Source organism: Fundulus heteroclitus, chromosome 1, assembly GCF_011125445.2.
Source record: "Fundulus heteroclitus isolate FHET01 chromosome 1, MU-UCD_Fhet_4.1, whole genome shotgun sequence".
Classification (NCBI taxonomy): Eukaryota; Metazoa; Chordata; class Actinopteri; order Cyprinodontiformes; family Fundulidae; genus Fundulus; species Fundulus heteroclitus.
In genome coordinates, this window is record NC_046361.1 from 10,576,094 (window position 1) to 10,597,219 (window position 21,126).

At 40.9% G+C, this 21,126-nt stretch overlaps 2 protein-coding genes across 3 annotated transcripts in view; both read left to right on the forward strand.

Moving 5' to 3' along the window:
• The window catches only part of gabrd (gamma-aminobutyric acid type A receptor subunit delta), a 31,005-nt gene extending 22,936 nt beyond the window's left edge, over positions 1-8,069 (forward strand). For both annotated transcript variants that reach the window (XM_012861997.3, XM_021316141.2), the window contains 4 exons: positions 1,900-2,037; positions 2,466-2,621; positions 3,606-3,817; positions 6,605-8,069. In XM_012861997.3, the coding sequence (XP_012717451.2) occupies positions 1,900-2,037; positions 2,466-2,621; positions 3,606-3,817; positions 6,605-6,928 (830 nt within the window). In that variant the 3' untranslated portion in view covers positions 6,929-8,069. The remainder of the gene's footprint in view (positions 1-1,899; positions 2,038-2,465; positions 2,622-3,605; positions 3,818-6,604) is intronic.
• Positions 8,070-9,917: 1,848 nt separating this feature from the next.
• LOC105925842 (transmembrane protein 26) lies at positions 9,918-17,321 on the forward strand. Its single transcript, XM_012861884.2, has 4 exons — positions 9,918-10,003; positions 11,376-11,601; positions 14,530-14,674; positions 16,412-17,321. The coding sequence occupies exons 2-4, from the start codon at positions 11,408-11,410 to the stop codon at positions 17,144-17,146; spliced, it is 1,074 nt and encodes a 357-aa protein (XP_012717338.2). The 5' UTR covers positions 9,918-10,003; positions 11,376-11,407; the 3' UTR covers positions 17,147-17,321.
• The last annotated feature ends 3,805 nt before the right edge of the window (positions 17,322-21,126 follow it).

The window sequence follows — 21,126 nt, forward strand, 5'->3', positions numbered from 1 at the left end:
CCGAGAGGGGGTTATCCAGGGCTCTTTGTCCAGGTCCGGTCCAGGTCTTTGTCAGGGGGAAATCCGTTTAGCTCAGGCAGCGGTCTCCAAGGGGGAATCCAATAGAGCGTCCAGGTCCAGGTCCAGGTCAATCCAGAAAGCACAGACAGAACAGGGGGCAGGCGAACTTGTTTTACTCACGGACAGACTGGGGTCAGAAACACGGTGAGGCAGTCCAGTTCTCTGAGGCTGACAGGCAGGACCCGGGCAGGCAGACAAATCCAAAAGGGGCAGACAGGTTTTCAAAAACAGAGGCAAAACAGGTCGAGAAACTGACAGGCAAACAGGAATTCAAAAAGAAGGCTGGAAGCGCTCACCGTGTGGCTAAAGACGTTCTGGCACTGGAGACTGCGAGGAGCAGAGCTTTTAAGCAGCAAGGGTGGAAAAAGACACAGGTGTGCTGATTGCAATCAGCAGCTCCAGTGCCAGAAACGTTACACATGTTGCAACTTCAAAGCTCAACTTATTTTGTTGCAACTTTTGCTGATAGGTTAACACAAAAAACAATGCTTTATGTTTTTTTTTTTTTTTTTTTTTTTTTACAAATAGAAATTTGAAAAGTGTGACATGCATTTGTATTCAGCCCATTTAAACTGATAGCCTTATTAAAATCCAGTGCAACCAATTGCCCTAAAAAAGTCACGCAAGTAGTAAGGGAATATTAGTGAACAAGTAGCATCATGAAGACAAAGAAACGCTCAGACAAGTTGCAACATCTCACAGAGCAGCACTTCATCCATCATCTGGAAACTAAAAGGTAAGGGCACAAACCCTCAAAAACATCAGCCGTGCCTCAAAACCGAGACACGAGGCATAGAGAACATTATCAACAGCAGCCAAGAAGTCCATGATAACTCTGGAGGAGCTGCAGCTCAGGTGGGAAAATCTGTTGGCAGGATTATTGGGCTTGCACTTTAGAAATCTGGTGGCAAGAAGACAGCCAATGTTGGAAAAAAAAGCTGGAGGATGGCCTCTTTCCAGTTTGCTCCAAGTGACATGGATGAATGTGGAAGGGAGACCAAAAAGGAGCTTTTTGTTACATGTGCAACTGTTATGTGTGGTGAAAAACTAAGACTGCACATCACCCTGAACACACCATCCTCACTTTGAAACAGCAGTGGCAGCATCTGTGGATGCCTTTGTTCAGCAGAGAAAAAGAGTTTGGAAAGAGTTCAAGGGAAGGATGGAGGTAAATACAGGACAAGCTGTATTTGTTGTTGCTTTCTGAAAAAATAATAACTTTTTGAGGCTGCGAAAGACTCTAGACCGGGGCAGAGGGTCACTCTCCAGCAGGGAAACAACTCTAAACATTCAGCCAGAGCCAATGAAATGATTTCCTAAATCCAGTTCTGTCAATCTGTTGCAAGGCTTCAAAACTGTTGTTCCTAGACTATTTCATCAAATCTCACGAAGCTATTTCACATGGAGGAAGGGGCCGAAACTTCAGTCTCTAGATGTTCAAAGCTAGAAGAGATACATGACCCCCTGAGGACTTTTAGCTTTAACTGAAAAATCTATACTCAGGGAGACTGAATACAAATCCACACCACACTTTTCAGATTGGTATTTGTAAATAAGTTTGGGCACCCTGTATATTTTCTGTTATGAACGATGCTGTGTTGGTTTATCATAGAAACATCACAGTGAAATAAAGTGAAGTTTTGGGGCTGTAACATGGGAAAATAGCAAAAAAATGTTCAAGGGGAAGACATGCAATGCATCTTCTGATGTAATCTTGACCAGAGACTGTTGCTAGAAATGACACTGTTATCCCTTCAAATGATAAAATGCTTCATGGTGATAAAAGCTCACATTAACTCACACGGCATGTCTATTTACCATGTTTTCCTTTTGTCTAAGATGGCTACTCCTCAGAGGACATTGTGTATCACTGGTCAGACAGTCAAAAGCACATTCATGGACTGGACAAACTGGAGCTCTCCCAGTTCACCATCATAGACTACCGCTTTGTCACCGAAATGATGAACTTTAAATCAGGTGGGTCTGGCAAGCTGAGTGTTAAGTTACTTGCGAGTGTTTAGCGCAGCATCTTTCTGGGTTTCGGGTTTTGGCTAACCCCTTGTGCCCGAGAACTCTAGTCAGTCTTTCAGAAGTCAGCTATTTTAAAACATCAGGCGCCTCGGTGGTGATATTCTATGCATAGAAGGAAATGATGAGGACAGAGTTGCTGTGGATCTGGGCAGGAGATGATTTAAAAGATGATGGGAGGTACTGCCAGGAAAATTTCAGTCAGTAACAGCTTATGTCTTAAAACTGCAAGTTATCCGAATCTGGGCTGAAACCAGCAGACAAGGCTCCCCTATCAGCCCCACAGCCTGTGAGGAACAATGGAGTGTTTTCGTGATGGATAATTAGTTCCTTCAGTTCTGCAATTAAATGAGGGTGTTCTGTTTTCTGTCTCCCAGCGGGACGGTTTCCAAGGCTCAGCCTTCGCTTCCAGCTGAGACGTAATAGAGGCGTCTACATCATCCAGTCATATATGCCTTCTATACTGCTGGTTGCAATGTCTTGGGTGTCCTTCTGGATCAGCCAATCAGCAGTTCCGGCTCGAGTAACCCTAGGTTGGTGTTAAGGCCTAATTTATTCCTTTTATTTCAAAGAGTTATTTTCAATTATATTGTAACTTACATTTGTTTCTAGAATATAAATCAGTATGTGACATTTTGTTTTACTCCGTGTCTGCAGCTTCCTAAAGCTGCTGCAGAAAATCACCAGCAATACTAAGTTTTAGAAAAATTTTGGAGCCAGAGGAATAAAAATACTGTGCTCACTAAAGTTATGAAAATGGGCTTTTACTGTCTTGATGAAATTCTAAAGAACATTGCAGGGCAGAGGATTTCTAAATCAATGTAGAAATTATACGAATTTTGCTCAGTGATAAACGTTGCCTTGCAATACTCTGAACCTTTTCAGATATTGTCCCATTCTATCCACACATTTCAATCTACTTTGTCCGCATTTTATGTCATAGGATAGACATTATGTATTATAAGGGTTAAAACGTAACATATGTGTTAATGTCTGTCCCTAAACAATTGAATAAATTCAATCAAAAAATCACTGTATTTGCCAGTAGATCTGATCAGGTCAGTGTGGATCAGATTTTACCTGGACAGGGTTACTTTGAACCTGCAGGTCCTCGTGATGAGCTGTAGGTAGCAACGGTAGCATCCTTTTAGCTTCGCTACAGTGCAAACTGTTGGCCGTGGCAAAAAGATGCATGCTTGTGATGCGTACAGACTCTTTTTCTTTAGTGAGCCTTTGTTTGTACAGGTAGTCTCATTAAGACATCTGTTTTTATTTACAAGATGTTTACATGCAAAAAAGATTTAAGATGACTGGAAACAATGATGGAAATCACAAAGGTGAAAGGCCAGATGTTCTTCAACTCTGTAGTTATTATTTCTTAAGGTGTGACATAGAGAAAATGTTATAAATTGCCTTCATTTTACCTTGTAATACTGCCCTGTAATCAGCCGCTGCCTCAAAACTTCCTCTTTTAGTCTGCAATCTGAGTCTGTCTTTTTTTTTTTTTTTCCCAACAGGGATCACAACAGTTCTCACCATGACTACCCTGATGGTGAGCGCTCGCTCCTCCTTGCCTCGGGCATCAGCCATCAAGGCACTGGACGTCTACTTCTGGATTTGTTATGTGTTTGTGTTCGCGGCGCTCATTGAATACGCCTTCGCACACTACAACGCTGACTACCGGCTCAAAGAGAAGGCCAAGGTGAAGGCAAACAAGCTCACCTCCGAGGTAAGGAAACATTGTCGTCCTTTTATCCCGTCAGTGGGGGATAACAATGCCCACTTTCTGGGGGTTTTGTGAGTAATGAGCATGTCTTTCAAAGACAGACCTGGGCGGGTGGTTAGCCTCAGTGCTGACAAGCATCCATCCCACTGACCTTCAGCAAGACAGGGAACCTCTGTAGAGCAGAATGGGAAAACAGATGATTTCCCCACAGAGATTAGCAGTGATTCTCATCTTACTGTCAGCTTATTTTGTTACAGATGACTTACAGCACTCACAGAATGACAAACATCACTTTGCAGAAATTCTTTCTGAATGCAAACAGATTACTCGCCAGAGCATTTGTGATAATGAGAAAACCAAATTAAGCGGACAAAGTCTGATGCACTTGTTTATTGTCTTGCCGTCAAAACTGAACGAATCAATAGCCAAAACTGTGAGATTCAACCATTAAACTGATAAACGGCAGAGGCACTTTAAAGCTAAGGACTTTCTTTGTTTAACATCAATAAGAAAGTAAAGTTTGTTGCAAATGAGTAAGGATGGTGTTTGTTTGTTGCAAAAGTAGGACAAAATTAGCAAATAAAGAAAAACTAAAGTAGAATTGTCATAAAGACCATGAGTCTATGAACTGTTTATGATTTATGTGTATTTTTTTTTGCTTTCTTTCTACAATTTAGTCTAATTACTGCTGCTGTGAGTCTGTTCTGTAGTTTTTAGTCCTGGTGTTGTGTGAAGATGTTGCTTTAATACAGTATCTCCAATTAAAAGCCACCTTGAGAGTCCCTATAATGGTCGAGATTGGTAAAAGTGGTCTGACCCCACTAATGTAAATGCAGAAATAGCATTTTCCTCTAGTACAGTGGTGACCAACCTTTTTGAAACTGAGAGCTACTTCATCGGTGTTGTGTGAAGAGCTACCGGTACTGATCTTTGAACTACAAGAGTCAAGTTCACCTTCACTTTGTGTAAAAGAAAAACATTTTCATGCTTTGTTATAGATATCGTCATTTTTAAATCCATATAAATGCAAGTGTGATTAAACAAGAAAATTAACGGCTCGTGTGCACCACACGTGGTCCTCGAGGGCTACTTGGTGCCCGCGGGCACCATGTTGGTGACCCCTGCTCTAGTACTTCCTGTTTTAACAACAGTGCTGAATTTGTCGATAACCTTCCCTAGGAAAGCTGTCGTCCCACGTATCTGAATATTGCCATCAAGCACTCTTACAGTTCCATAAAAAGTCAGCCCACCCCTGCAGATTTAATGTAATTTGCATTTTCTGCTCTGTTTCAGACCATAATCAAACACATTTCAATATCAGACAAAAATAACTTGCCTAAATACATGTTTTTCAAACAATGATCTGAATTATTCAGGGCAAAATGATATTCAACCCAACCTGAGCCTTTGGTGAAAAGATTATTGAAACCTCACTCTAATAACTGGCTGTACCATCCTTGACAGCATCAGCTGCCATCAGGCATTTGTGATAACTGGTAATAAGACATTTACATGACTCTGGAGGAGCTTTGCCCCGCTGTTCTTTGCATAACTGTATTAATTTAGGCACACTGGAGGGTTTTCAAGCACAAACTGTGTTTTTAAGATCCTGCCACACGGATTTATGTCCAGACATTAACCAGGCTACTATACTATTTATTATTGAGGCGTTCAGAAGTGTACTTGCTGGTATGCTTTGTGACCTTCAGCTTAAGCACACTCAATTTATGCGGGAGGGGAATGATCCAAAGCAGTGGCCAAGAACCTTCCTTTAGGATTTTCTCACATCACAACGTCAAATAAATAGCATAAATAGAATAGAAGAAAATAAACAAACAATTAACTTATAAAAATTCATAAAACCCTCATTGCAACATCAACATCAGATCATCTTCTACTAATTCTACTGAGTCACAGCCATTCTTGTTCAAAACTATTTACCAACAGGCCCTATGATTACTCCTGTATTCCAGCTCACCTCTTCTTCTTAAATCATAAACGAGGTTGATAGACAGGGGGATAAAGGCATTTGTGTATCGGTTGTGTTTATATATTGGAACCCTGTACCGTCTTCCCGATGTCCATAAAATGTACTCAGGATTCAAAACGTGTGTAGTGTCCAACATCATGGTATCTGCTTGCCTGAAAGTTTCTTGAGGTGACCAGTGGACCTCCGTGCTAACATTTATACCTGCGGTCATGACCAGATTGTTCATCTGAGATTTGAATTCAACCATAAAATTGCAAAGCCAGCTGGTTTGTCCTTTGCTTTGTAAAGGATTACCATTATGTCTTTAGCTACGCCAAACAGTGTCTTTGTTGTTCCTATGTTCTTCAAATTCTCTATGTGTTGCTTTTAGCCTACTTCATTCTGTGAGACGGGTTCTATTTAAGTGGCTTCTTGATTCTGCAGGTTCATTCGAGTCATTTCATGATTTTACTCAAGGGAGGGAATTACTTTTCCACAAAGGGCCATGATGTGGAATAAGTACCAGCTCTCACAAATCCAAACACTTCTAATTAAACATCAGTATGTGCTAAGTTAATACAAACTGCACACTTTTAAGTCTTTGGTTTGGTTTACAGGTGGTTTACTGATGTGTAAAATTTCAGCACAGTATGTTTTGTGCTATCAACTGAAATTTATAACGTTTATCAATAAATCAGGATAACAATAGAATTGAGTCAAGCTCCTCATGCTCTGGGTTAAAAGTTAAATGTATAGATTTCACCTCCTTGGTCCATATTTTCCGGTATCTCCTAAACTTCCTTTTCTTCCTCTCTTTGCAGTCCATAGTAAAGAATGGCAAGCAGGCAATGGTTCTGTTTTCCCTGTCGGTTACTGGGATGAATCAGGGTGTCGTCATTTCCAACCGGCAGGGCCGAACGCAGCGCTCGGGCAGCGAAATCCCCGGCGAGGGAGGGACGGAGGCGCCTGAGCCGAGCAGGAGAAGATCCAGGCCGGCGGAGGAGAGCAAGGAGGACAAAAAGTGTTGCTCCAAGTGTGTCTGCAAGCCCATTGACGCAGACACCATCGACATCTACGCCAGGGCTGTGTTCCCTTTCGCGTTTGCCGTGGTGAACGTGATCTACTGGGTGGCGTATACGATGTGAGGAGGAGGCCGCAGGGTCGGAGGTGCCAACGGAAGCTGTACACAGGAACCTGCTGGAGTTGTGACTTTAAAGAGCTGGCAGATTGTGCAGCTAACCTATACTGCAGGCCTCAGCAAGAAGTAAACTTCGAAATAAAATGAAGCACATACTGTAGGAGCCTGTGAACATAGAAACATGGTACTTAATGGGAGTAGTTAGGAGTGTAAACTGTTAGAAGGACATAAATATATCCCATCGCAAAAACAGCTAGGGATGTTTAATGGCACGTTACTTAGTTGCCTGTTGGAGGTTCACGTACATATTAAGATTTGCATCCCGCTAGATGAATGCAACTAAATAACAGAAAACATGACGTCTCTCATAAGCTTTCCTCTAAACAATCAAAGTTCCCCTATCTCTATTTCATGAGCCGCCTGCAATCTCAGAAAAAAACAAAACACCTCTTAGGCAAGAGGATGACGAGATGAGGTGTACCGCTATTCTGCATGGCTGATAACTCATTCCCACTCCTCCTTCACCATTACCAGGCCCCCCCCCCTGCCCCTCCACCCATTTCTTTTTTAGTTCATTTTCATGTTGAGGCCACAGTCTGGAGCGTCTTATCTCCTCCTGCCAGTTCTGCCTGTTTCCTTGTTATTAAAGGACGTCCACCACTACCGTGTGTCCGTCTCTGTATCTCTCCTCACCACAAATAATCACATGGATGTTAAATGCATAGTTCTTGGGTGATTTGAAAATACAAATTGAATTGCTGTCGGCAGATGTAATTCATGTATACTTACACAGATAAAAAAAAAAAATACTTGTTTGGGATTATGAATAAATCACTTTTCAGCAATTACATGTCATGAATGGCGTCGTGTCACACACTTCCTACCCATGTCTTTTCTTTGACGGAAATAGGAAATTGATTTGAGGAAATTCTTGGATGAAGAAGCACCACTTCTCTTAGACCAATTACGGCATTCTTTGAAAGCCATATAATTTTCGTAAATACTGAGTGTCTTGCAGCTGGAGCGAAGAAGCAGCTTAAACAAACATTAGAAATGCCTCGTTTAATCCTCATATGTAAAAATTACTTTTGAGTATCAAGTTATTATTATTTTTTTCATTTCACATAAATAAAAAATAAACCATGCAACCACATTGTGTTTTTGTTGTTGGGAGGAAATTGATGAAGTAATGTGCTGATTCAGATGAGGGAGCAGCAAATCTCTTGACTAAGGCTCACTCCTTAGTCAGCAATAATGTGTCTCCTCTAGCCTGCATTCAGTTTCTTTGGTAACCGACTGTTGCACAACTAAAATGGTAGTGGTGTTAGCTGATACTTTATCCCAGCGGGAGTTTCTGCAAGACTCCGTGTTTTTCTAAAGAAATATCTCAATTGACTCATACATTTAGTTTTTAATTCTTGTCAAGTCTGCTAAGTCTTGTCTTGATCACGCTGACAATGTTTTTATGCAGACACTAATGAGGGGCTTGGCTAATAGCATGTCTCTGTTTTAATGTGTTGCTAAAAATCCAGTTAAAAACATACATGTTGTTCAAGTTAACTGGAAAAGTTGTTCTCCTGCCTCATAAACAATTAAAACCTGGGCATACAATGCTTCCTGCATGAGAAGCTAAGCACCTAAACAGCTTAAATAGTCGTGGTTGAATCATCGGTTAAAATTACTTTAAAAATCATAGCGTAGAGCTGGTCACATGACAATGACAGACAAGAAGCAGCAGCAGCCAATTCAGTCTCTCATTCACCGTAAATGTCATAGTAACAGGTCAAAACCCCAGATTTATTAAATCAATAAAATGTTGTGGAAGTCTATAGCCCTGTTCTGCAAGTCCTCAAAACACGCCTTGTTTTTTTTTTTAAATCGGCTGCTCAAATTGCAACCACCCAAGTGTGGAGCTGACGTATAATCACAGACAGTACAACAACATGGAGTATTAGAAGTGTTTTTTTCCAGGGCCCCAACTACTGACCGTTTGAGGAACCCAATCTGGAATTTAACCAGACTATCCCTAAAGTGCACATTTCGAGAAGTAAAAGATCCATTTAATCAATTCAGCTGTGGCCTGGAAACAATAACCACAATATTAAAAGCAATGTATATGTTCTTCATGCTTCTTGTGTATGTAGCACAAAAACTAACTCATATTAAATATAGGCCTTGAAAGGGCGAAAGTCTAAACACTATTTGTGATTGCTGATCTATGTTGTTTTGACTGGTCTACATGGCACCTCTTATGAATCTAACTAATCATAATAGGTGGGAAGAACAAGTTTTTTTTATACTACAGAATATATCAAATATCAAATAACATCGTACATCCAAACATTACACCTTTTTATTTTTTTTACAGTTAGTGGCTGACGTTCCTTGAAAGCATCACAGCCTCTTTCTTCTAAAGCAACAGTTGTAACATTTCCACACATGTCCCCAGAGATTACACAGGGGAACCATCACAGCATCTTTTTCCCTCTCTGGTCCCTGCTTCATATTCCTGTGTGCAGGCACCGAGGCCGTTATCAGGCCAAGCGGTGCAGAGGCGGATCATGCTGGGTGGGAGCAGGGCAGGGCTGGGCGGTCTCTTTACAGGAACCCGACAGGCCGCTTTCTCCCAAGCTGATAACTGTTCTGGCCCAGTTGAGATGACATCATGACGGATGATAATGAAGACACTGGCGCAGCGGCAGGAAGCCTTATCTTCTACGTTGGCACCATGATGGTCGGGTGGTGGGGGAGATTTAAGAAGAACTAGCATACACTTGTGGCTCACGCTACAGCACACTGATACTCCACTTCAGTTGACTAGAGCAGGAGTCATTCCACACTTAAAAGACACACACACACACACAAACACACACACACACACACACACACACACACACGCACGCACAAAGCTGACATGCTCTCTCCTCTTGTAGCTGGAGGAGGTGGCAGTCATATAAAAGGCTAGAGCAGATAGATAGAGGCCAGGTGACTGTGTGTGACAGTCAGTTCTTACCAATATAGAGAATCTGTGAGTTTTTGGAAATACTCTGTGAAAGTTGGTCAACGAGGAGTCCGGCTTGAGGTTTGTGCTGCATGCCAATACTGCCTGTCACTTATTTCACGAATTCCAGAAACATTTAGTTAATATAAACGATAAAACAACACATATTAAATTTAAACTCCTGTCCTATTAGGTAACTAGAGATATATATATATTTTTTTTTTTCTTTGGATGTTTGTGAGTTGTAAGGTTGTGGGTTTGTGTTTTTGCCTGGGGATTCTTAGGGAAATTGGGGATTTTTTTTATGTGAATATGCATGTAAGTGTACATTCTGTTGTTTAAACCGTTAACACTCTTGAGAATACACATCATATTCTCACGCACAACAATCAGTAAACTGAGGGCAATGTAGGTGAAAAGGACAGGTTGATGCCTGCAATAGAATGCTTTTTCTTGAGCTACGCTGGCTCAGAAACGGAAGAAGCATTTAAAAACTTGCTAACAAAATTTTCTATGGCAATAAATAAAATAGAAGGTAATTGCAAATTGCAGTTTCTTGACTGGCTAGTAAGATATTTTACATAATGAATTATAACATAATGTCAGTCACGGGTCAAAACTGAAACATATTTTATAGAAATCTGTGTGTCTATAGAGAAATATAGAGCTGTGCGATGAGAGGCAGACGGGTACGCTGCATCTTGAATTAAACCAGGTTATGTAAATATCCTAATAAGATGACATCCAGGACGCCTCCTATTTGGCACAGGTTCCAAGTCAATAAATCATACGATGCTAGGAAAGACTCCCGAGCCATTTAATATTGACTGCAGATCAGTTTGTTTATCTCCTGATTACTAATCGGGGCTCGCTGTGAATCCCCCCAATGATCTGGGGCTTTTATCTTGACAGCGAGGGCTGTTTGTACACTGATGCATCATCCAACAGATACAAATAATGAAGGCTGAACTGGGGTTTAGACCGAAATATTGCGTTTATTTGGTACTGTCACACTTTGAATATACTGCATGGGTTTTACAGTATTTCTTGAATTTATGGGAATGTGTTTGCTCCCCTCCTTACGCAAAAATACGTAGGCATATTGAAAACTGTTATAACAGAAACTTTCGCTTGTTGCAGACTTTTTGTTTTTTTAAATCAGATCCTACAGTTAATGATTAATTATCTATTTTTTGTTGCCTTATGTTTCATATTAAAGTTTTTTTTTGGCCAAAATGTCAAAGAGACTTAAACAATAATCTGCTAAATATAAAATATAAATATAAAATATGCTTTTTTAAACTATATTGTGCTCATCTTGTTGATGCAATACTGTACAGCTAAAGACAACTAATGAGACGCACTGGTAACTAAACACACACGGTGCCTTGAGTATGTTTTTTTTTTCGTTTTCTAAGCAAATGATAATAGAAAATGCTAATATATTTTACAGCTGACAACTGTGCAGGGATTCCGCGCCGCAAGATGTGTCGCCTCCTGAACGTCACGTTGGCCTTGCTGAGCCGCTTCCTGTTTGCCGTGCACGGTGTCGTGACGGTGTGGCGAGTGGTGGCTGTCAAAGGGGAGCCACTCTATTGGCTGCTGCTTTCGGGCGTGGCTCTGCTGGGCGTGGAAATGGCCCTCACCCTCAAATGCACCCGCAATGCAGAGTGGAAATGGTAACGTTTCAGTAAAATACAGCCTTACGTTTAAATGAACAGCGTCGGTGCCACAATCGGACGGCGAGACGCTTCAGCAAACAAGGGCTCACATTATCTTGTTTATGTAGTCCTTGACTTTAACAGTCTTATATAATACTGCGAGCAAAGCCAGGATAAACAAGGTAGATCAATAGCAGCTTTGGGATTGAGAGCAGTTCCATGAGAGGCTTATAGAGGTAAATATTTGTTTGGAACCAGTCTGACTAAGGAGTGAGCTGCAGGTGACCGTGGCTTACACAAACCCCAGCTTATTCAAAGCGTGAAAAATACATCGAATTTAAGGGAAACAAATCTGCTTTAACTTAGATCATTTCAGCTGAATAGTGTAAGAAAGACAAAAATGACCACCTGGAATTGAAACTGATGGATGTGTTCCAGTGTTTGGTAAAAAAGAGTATTTTGTGTTGTGGAGAAACAGTCAATGATTACAGAGATTGTGCAGTTCTCTTGAAGATAATCTTGTAAATTGTTAAGTGCTGCAGACAGCAGAGCGGTATCACCGGTCAGGAACATGTTTTTATGGTGTTGGGTTAACAACTACTCACAGCTGTGCCCATCCAACAGAAGCTTTATGGCAACTAAAACAATTCAAAATCAAGAATTTGCAGTTCACACCTTACCACTGAAAGTATGGACTCCCACATTTTAGCGTAACACATATATTCAATTGTTATTTTCTCAAAGACCCACATAAGTAAGTAGCTTTACCAACTGTATGAAATGTAGCTGCTAAAATGTACTCCAACTGATTATCTGAGTCAGCTTGTAGTTGCTCTCTCTCTCATCCACAGTCCTTTCTCTCTGTACTTTACAGTCATCCGATCTTCCCCAATGAAATAAAGCTTTCCATCACTTTTTGTTATCGTTGGGTAGCACCTAAAAATCACAGGCCAAGATCCTTTGCAATATTTTCCCACCTATTATTCTTTTTATTGTATATTTATTTGCACAGGTAGTCTCATTGAGACATTCACAAACAGGGCACCTTGCAGTAGAGCAACTAGGTGCTGGTGTTTCTGTATGTGGAGTGGCATTAACCTCTGGTGTCAACCCAGGTTTCCAAAATAACCTAATTCTTTGAGCCAAGTGAAATTAAAGACAGGCTACAAACTCAAGTGGATGCCTCCCCTTGTGTCATTGAGCAATCGCAGACTGCAACTTAAAGATTCGCACAACTGTACTGCAGACAGATTTCTGATCGGATGATGAGGAACAGGCTGTATATGGCCTGGCTTGGTGGCAGGAAAGCCTGCATTGACTGCCCTGCGCCGTGATCAACCAGGGTTCTGTCTGTGGAGGCTGGATGGCAGAGATAAAGTTTGCAGATGTGGAGAGCCCAATGATAGCGAGACATTTTAGTCGGGGCAGTTCTGCCACTTTCACAGATCAAAAGGGAGTCATCAGTCGTGGCCGCTTCAATGCAGAGCGATATCAGAACAAATAAAAATGATCACTAGTGCATTTAAATCTGTGAAATAACTGAGCTGCGTTGCCTTTTAAAATCTGTGAAGAATGAAAAAAAGGTATAAAAAAAATATTTTCCAAAAAATAGGAATAAGCCCGACCTTAGTTGTTCAATAAACTAGTAGTTGTGCCTCTGTTGCTCTTTGCAAACGTGCTTGCGGCTAACTTGTAAAGTATTGTTAGGTCCCCACACCTCTTTTTGCCAAAATCACAATGATATAAGAAAACACAATCAGTTTCACTGAATGAGTAAAAGTGTGGAACATGACTGGCAGAAATATTTCCCAACACTCTGAAGAGTCAAGGTAACTATAGCACATTTCTAAGCAAAGACGCTAATGACAAAAGCCGAAACTGGATTTCTGCTCACTGGTTATTGACAAGCTAGCATTAGCCCTGCAGGTCAGCCTGCTCATCCTAGAGGTTAAAAGTAGCATTTTAAAACTTTCCTGTGCCAGTGGTACATAAATAGGGCTTAATGGCTTTTTTATGTTCATGTTACTCATATACTACATATTAGGGTTAACATCCTTTAACAAATCCTTTAGCAAATCTTATCGTAAAATCCATAGTTATTAAGATTAAACCAGTCATTTTGGAACATCCTCACACACCAAAATGTTAATGACAAATGACTCCCTAAATTAGCGAGAACAAACCAAAGGGGCTTTCATTGCTGTCTTTTTTTTTTTAAAAGGCTTGACATGAGGTTTGAGGCATTCTTTGTACCGTGTTTTGTATGGGGAGTAAATAAAAACTAGAAACTTGTGTCTGTGAACAACTTACAATCCGTCTGCTCAGGGCCACGAGAACGGCTGGAATTCTCTCCTATTCTCAGCAGCTTTTTCTCCTTTGCCCCCTATCCAAAACAAAGCCATCCGCTTGCTCTTATATCGAATCAATGTTATGGGGCCCACTGTCCTGTTCTCTGTGTGCAGAGCAAGCCTCTCCTCTCCTGCCGTATATATATATATATATATATATATATATATATATATATATATATAAGATTTTTGAGTCAATATAAACTGACTAAACCCTTTTAACACGAGTCTCCAATGGATATGAGCATTTAGTGTCACACCTCATTCAACGGCAGGCTATATTTCATTCAAAAGCTTTAGCTTTTAGGCACATCCAGACTGAACATCCCCAGACACGAGCTTTCTTCAGGCCTCTGCCTTTCTCACTGATTCCTACTTTGAAGTTCTTTCCTCATGAAGGCTTTGCACTGTCAAGTGGGATTTGCATATATGATGAGAATAATTGCCTGTCTGAAATTTGATGCTTCTTTTGGGGAAAAAAGAGGGTCCTTTTTACTTTAGTGGGTGGTAAAAAAGAAAGGAGAAAGTGTGTCACTAAAAATATCCTACTATCACCTTCTTAACCCAACGTTCCTCTCCTTCGGTGTTCCTCTTTTAGGTTCTCCCCCATGGTTTTCCTCTACCTCAGTACTGTCATCCCATCCATTTGGTTTCTGGAGCTCAGCCTATTACAGTCCAAGCTGCCCCTCACCAATTCCTCTGGCCATGAGCTTCGTTTGCTGGCCTACATCCCGATCACAGCGGTAAGAATCCCATCACAAATCTGCCCTCCCTGCCTCGCGCCCCATGTGGCCACATTAAAGCGACACCTGATAATAGATAAGATTTAAATCTGGAAAGAAGGCAGATAAACTATTAGTGGGAGAAAAAGTCTTATAGACGCACTGAGATAACATCTCAATAGGGTACGGCTTGGAAAAAAAGGCTCAGATCTCACTTGTGTGGTGTTTTTTTTTTGTTTTTTTTTGAGGTTTCTTTCATGTAGGATTTGGAAGCTTTTTTTTGCCCCGCTCCAGGTAGAAGGACATGAATACTGCAGGCGTGTGGTTTTCAAAGCGGGGAACCTTAAAAGTTGCTACAATATAATTTGAAAGACCCTCAGTGAAAGAAGTTGATATACACTTGATATTCTTTCATATCAAAAACAAAAATGATGGATCATGCTTTATCCATAACAAACATCACGTCTTATTGACTGATAGAAGTACTCATTCATCTTGAATTTATTTAGCATTTTGTTCAGAACCCCTACAGACTTAAAGGTATTGATTGGGGTCTTTTGTGATGGACCAACACAAAGTAGCGAAAAACTGTGATGTGAACATAAAAATATGTTTTTTACCAAAAAAGTATGGTATACCCTCTGATACCCTTAAATAAAATCAAATGGCCTTGTGATAATGCAAAAATGCTATATGTGAGGGAAAACTAACACTGCACATAACTCTGAACTCAACTTCCTCACATAATTACATGGTAGTGGCAGCATCATGGTATGGGATGTGTTTCTGATGCAGAGACAGGGAAGAATTGATGGACAGATGGATGGAGCTTAAAATAAAGCCTGTTAAATAGATAATAGATAAATAAAGCTAAATATTGGAGACTGGGGCAAGTTCTCACCTTAAGACACCAATCCTCAACATACAGCTAGAGCTACTGTGGAAGGGTTGATACAAAATCACACTAATATTTTAGAATGAGCTAATCAAAGCCAAGACCTATATACAGCAGATAATCTGTTTCACGACTTGAAAATAGCTGAGAACACTGAACATAGCAGAAAAAAATTGGTATAAGTTTCAGTCTGTAGATAGCTGTAAAGAAACATATTCTAAATGATTAACAGTTGTAACTGCAGGAAAAACAATATTTCTAGTAAGTGTTGATCAGTGAAATATATCTATCCCACACTTTTTAGACTTTTACTCGTAACACATCTATCTATCTATCTATCTATCTATCTATCTATCTATCTATCTATCTATCTATCTATCTATCTATCTATCTATCTATCATATATCTATCTATCTATCTATCTATCTATCTATCTATCTATCTCTCTCTCCTCCTCTCTATATATATAATATATAATACTATATCGATATATATATATAGATCTATATCTATATATCTATATATATATATATATATATATATATATAGATATATATATATAGTCTATATATATATATATATATATAATATAGTATAATATCTAATATTATATATATAATATATATATATATATATATATATATATGTACCTACTCCTTATACTTAATATTATCCAATAGTTTGTGTTGGTCTATCACCGCAGTCTGTAGTTTTACTGCCGCCAAAATTTCAAGGTATATGAATTCTTGTGCACGGTGTCTTCGTTCTCCTGCTCCACTGTTGTGGAGATAGGCCGTCACGTGCTCATTTCTGTGCCAATGATTTCGAAGAAGAGACCAGACTGTGCCGTTTCTTTCACGCAGGGCATCGAGGAACTTGAACCGCAGAACTGGGTTGCAGGACTGGAGCAGACCATGCTTATTGTGCTGGTTTTGGGCCGCTGGCTGATGCCCAAAGGGGACATGACACGGGACCAGCTTTCACAGCTCCTCATGGCGTATGTCGGACTGGGCGCTGACATCCTAGACATCTTCGATACCTTCAAAGAACCTGAAGTTGAGAACAACAGGGCGGTCGTCATCGTTGGCCTGGCCCTCTTCTCTTGGGCGCTCATGCAGTTTCCTCTGGTTCTGACCCAGACAAAAGCCTCACAGGGTGAGCTTCCCCAGAGGAGCTGGAATAGCCTCTCCTGCTGCCGGGAGCCTTTATCCTCGTGTCCCTCTTGCTGCTCCAATGAGGTCTGGAGTTTGTTGCTCACCGTGGGACTCCAAGACGCCCCCTTCCTGGTTTATCGTCTATACCTCATGATAAAAGAGCAGGTGCAGAACCAGCTGATGATTTTCTTCACCTGCAAGAACATACTTATTGTCCTCTTGGAGCTTTACAGGATATTCGTGGTGCAGTTCGAACAGCAGGAACAGGAGCCAGCGCTCCATAGATGTGGGGCTCTGGTGACCTGTGTTCAAACCTTTGGGGGTAATAATGAAGAGCAGGCTGAAGAACAGGAGAGCAAACAGAGGCGCAGCGCAGAGCAGAGCCGTTGTACGGACATGGAAATGGGACTCGACGGAGATGAAGATCATAGAGTGTCCACGTAAAGAAAAGGCTGCAAATGTCGTGAGGCGTGACTTTGGCCCCTCGGGGAGGAGGGAAACTGCTTTCGCTCCCCAAAACTGAAGCCGAATGCGCCTACCATCCCTTACATCTCAGCCTCATTCTAAGACAGTCTCAGCTCTCAGGGGGTTTTAGGAACAAGATATAGAACAGAAAAGAAGAGTATGTCCCCACAAAAAAAAAAAAAAAAAAAAAAGATCAGACAGAATTTTTTGCAATCCTTTTTCATAAAATCTAAGAACACTGTGCAAAAAAAAAAAAAAAAAAAGATCACTTCAGCACTCTGACCCAAAGGCTGTCAGATTCTCAGGCGTATAAACCAGTCAGTAGAGGCAACACAACAGCTCTCTGTTTTGCATTTAACTTTTTTTTTTAATTGCACATGAACCTATGTGAGTATTTATGATGTCTTTTACTATCAAATAAGAACCTAATGAGCATTTGCTAATGTGTCTTTATTATTTAATACACTTTTTCTAATAAAGACATTTCTAAAAAAAAGAAAAAAATACAATAAAGTCAAAATAGCAATCCCTTGTTGATTTGACTTTTTTTTACCATGAGATGGCAGTGTTGCCAAGTCATCCAAGGCACAAACACTTCCCTACATACATGATAGTGGCATGGAGAGGGACGACTTGAATGTGTTTGAACTTCAGCATTTGTTTAGTTTTTTTTCCTCCCTCTATGGGTCTTGTTTACAAGATAAAAATCACACGGTGCAGCTACGCCAGTGGTAAATTAGAAATTGTCACCTTCTATTTTGCAGTTAATCAGACGTAATCAATCTAAAGACACCTCGTGATAAGCTATAGCGAAGCGGAGAGGTCTGCTTCTCCCGTCTCCGGCTATTTTTTCCTCCTGAGCACAATCAGCGCACCGCAGCCCTCTTCAGAACTCGCTGCATTTTCATAATGGCTGAAAAAGCACACTTGTGATTATAGGGGGATTTGCTCTCACTTGCTTTCTTTTGAAAGTCGGAAAGGTGCTTTTGAGAGATTCCTCCGCGTGGCCACAAAAGCACGAGACTCTTACCCAGCCTGTGAGGACGGGGGGAAACGTTTGATCTGAAGCCCAGAGTCTCAAGGTTCCAAGCTACTTCAAGGTGGGGACAAACAGCCGCGGCACAACCCCCTCCTCTCAGCCCCTCAATCCGCACAATAACTCTCCTGTCAAACGGGGGCTTGGATGCAGCCCTCCTGCATTTATGGATGACCCTCTTTGCTGTGCTTCTCCTGCTTCGGTGACGAGGCAGGCAGCGACTGAAGAGCGGCAATGGCAGCGAGTGGCAATTCAATCAGCGGTCTTTCTAAGACTGCCCTGTATCTGTGTCCATCAAATTGCTGCACTTCACCTGGCCTTCGCTGTAATGACAGGAGCTCAAGGCTCCTGAAGGAGCTTGGACTCTGTTTCCTCTTGTTTTAAACAAAGAGAGCGAAGAGAACAAGGGTGTTTGTGTGCGGGGCTCCAACACAATCTAGAATTGTAATTCAGTCATTTCCAAGTCTGAGTAACTATGGAAGCAGAAAAGGTATGGAAAAGTTTATTTTGTGTTTCCAGATTTTCTCTTGTAGCACATTGTCTAAAGGCAGTGTACTACCTTCTTACTTGTGTCATTCCTTTGTTGTGCCCTTTAACCCTTCTTTGGTTTCCTTTCATCCTTTTTGTGTAATTGAGCCCTTAAATTTCCTTTTTAGTTACCTCCCTCCCTCCCCTCCTTCCTTGGTTCCCTCCCAACATGTCCTTCCTTCCTTCTGTCCTTTCTATCTTCCTTCCCTCTATTGTGTCCTTTTCTTTCTTTCCATCCTTATGTCCTTGTTATCTCCCTCGCCTCGTTTAGACTTTGTTTCCTCTTTTCAAAAATAAAGAGTAAAGACAACAGGAGTATAAATCCTGTAGAGCACGGGTTCCCAAAGTGGGGGTTGGGACCCCCCTGGGGGTTGTGATGATTTGTTATTGATATGTTAAAACAATTTAGTATTTCCATATTTGTGAAACTGATACCAAAGGAAAACTTTGCAAGATGCTCAACATTCCCCATCTCAACGCTGGAGGAAAGCTGCACTGTTTTGTAAGAGTTCTTCTAAAAATACTACTATATTCTTGGAATTTTATGGCTTTATTCTCAGAATACCTCAAAATAAGAAAAAAAAAAAAATCCCCACCTGCTGAAAAGGGGGTCGTCAGTCTCTGGCTCTGTTATTTTGATGGTCGTAGGTTGAAAAGTTTGGGAACCCCTGCTGTAGAGTCTAAAAAATTCTGGGAATGTTTTGAAATTTCTTTCCTTTCTAGTGTCCTTCCCTCTGCTCTGCCCTGCTGTCTTTCCTTCTTTGGTAATTCCTTGCTCTTTCCTTTCCTCCCTTACAGTTTTTGATCATTTTAAGGTCTCATATTGAAAGCCTGCCCACTGCAGAAATATAGATTCATAGTAACTGCCACAATTTAATATTTCACAAAGAACACAAAGGAATATGAAATCTGGAAAGTTTGGTTCTGGAAAAACATGAACTCTGTGTGTGTGTGTGTTTCTTCTCTCCTGTCCAACTGTAAAGAAAAAGGCTCAGATCATGAGTGAGATTTTCTAAAACAATGACTCTAGGCTACCTCTAAAGTGTTTCTTTTGAGAGCACTGCTGTGTTTTTTTTTTCTTCCAGTGATCTGAATAATTAATGGGAGAGCCGTCTTTGCAGAACAGTAAAAGAAAATAATAATAGAGAGTTCCCTCTTAGATGGCAGTTTTTCCATTCCAATGCGCCATGTAGAGTGTGGATCGGTTCATAGAGTCACCGAGAGGCAAACTGCATCACATGGGGCCATTTTGGGGCCGCAGCCTGTCCTACAGGCACTAGAGTTTTGGAAGAATTGGATGTTCATGTGACAGCACCATGTAGGCAACACAATGGGTTGATGAAAGCACGGCTTGCTTGTGAAGAGAGTCCTTTTCCTCTTCAGATTAACTGCATGCTTTAACAAGATTGTGTGGGCATGTGGGAGGATGGGGATGTCAGCTGATCCACGGGCTGCCCTACATAGATAGATAGAGACGAAGAGAGCATGGAAACTCAAAGCAAGCAACTCAATGGCACACGGATTAATGAAAAAAAAAAAAAAAAGGTCGACCCTTAAAAGTCCTCAGTTGTAATTACCTGCACATCAGTTCATTAAGCTCTATAAAAATGCAGTCTCAGGTTGGGATATAATTTTAACGTGAGTCATCGTGTCTCTACGAACAAAGTGGCTGATCATTTGCTACATGTCATTTAGTTCATAGCTGCTCTAAAAAACACTCAAGTGTTGTACATTAAAGCAGATGTAAAAGTCTCGAATCCAGCCATCTGGTGGCGATTTGCAGTGAGATCCTGTTTCCAAATGAGGTTTCCACCTTCCGACCGCTCCATTCAGGGAGATAAACTGATGGATTATCCAAATCTTCTCCAACCTGCAGTGCATCGCACATCTAAACTAATTTAAACGTGTTCATATTTTCTCATCTTTTAAATATAAACTCAAGATCATTTCTTAGATTTTTTTTTTTTGTGGTAGTCCAACACAAAATACAGCAAAATTATGAATTGGAGGGTAAAACATGCATGAGTATAATTCTGTGAATTCCCCAGAGGTTTGTTTGACAAACTATAGTAAAAAAAAAAAAAAAAAGATCTGTATCAACAGAGGTTGTGGAGAAATTTAAAACAGGTTTAGGTCAAAAAATTCACGGAACATCCATCACCCGAAAATGGAAAGTGTATGGCTCAACTGCAAACCTACCAAGGCATGGCCGCCCATGTAAAGTGACAGTCGGAGCAAGGAGAGCATTAATGAGAGAAGCAGCCAAGTGGCCCATCGCAACTCTGGAGGAGCTGCAGAGATCCCAGCCTCAGGTGGGAGAATCTTTTGGCAGGATCATTTATTTTGTGCTCCACAAATCTGGCCTTTGTGGAAGAGTGGCAAAAAGGAAAATGGA

What these genes read in the sequence shown, in the direction of transcription:
- LOC105925842 (XM_012861884.2), top strand. Translation starts at nt 11,408, where the DNA reads ATGTGTCGCCTCCTGAACGTCACGTTGGCCTTGCTGAGCCGCTTCCTG. An exon ending in CGCAATGCAGAGTGGAAATG is followed by an intron (nt 11,602 to 14,529) that starts GTAACGTTTCAG and finishes TTCCTCTTTTAG; the next exon opens with GTTCTCCCCCATGGTTTTCC. An exon ending in CCTACATCCCGATCACAGCG is followed by an intron (nt 14,675 to 16,411) that starts GTAAGAATCCCA and finishes TCTTTCACGCAG; the next exon opens with GGCATCGAGGAACTTGAACC.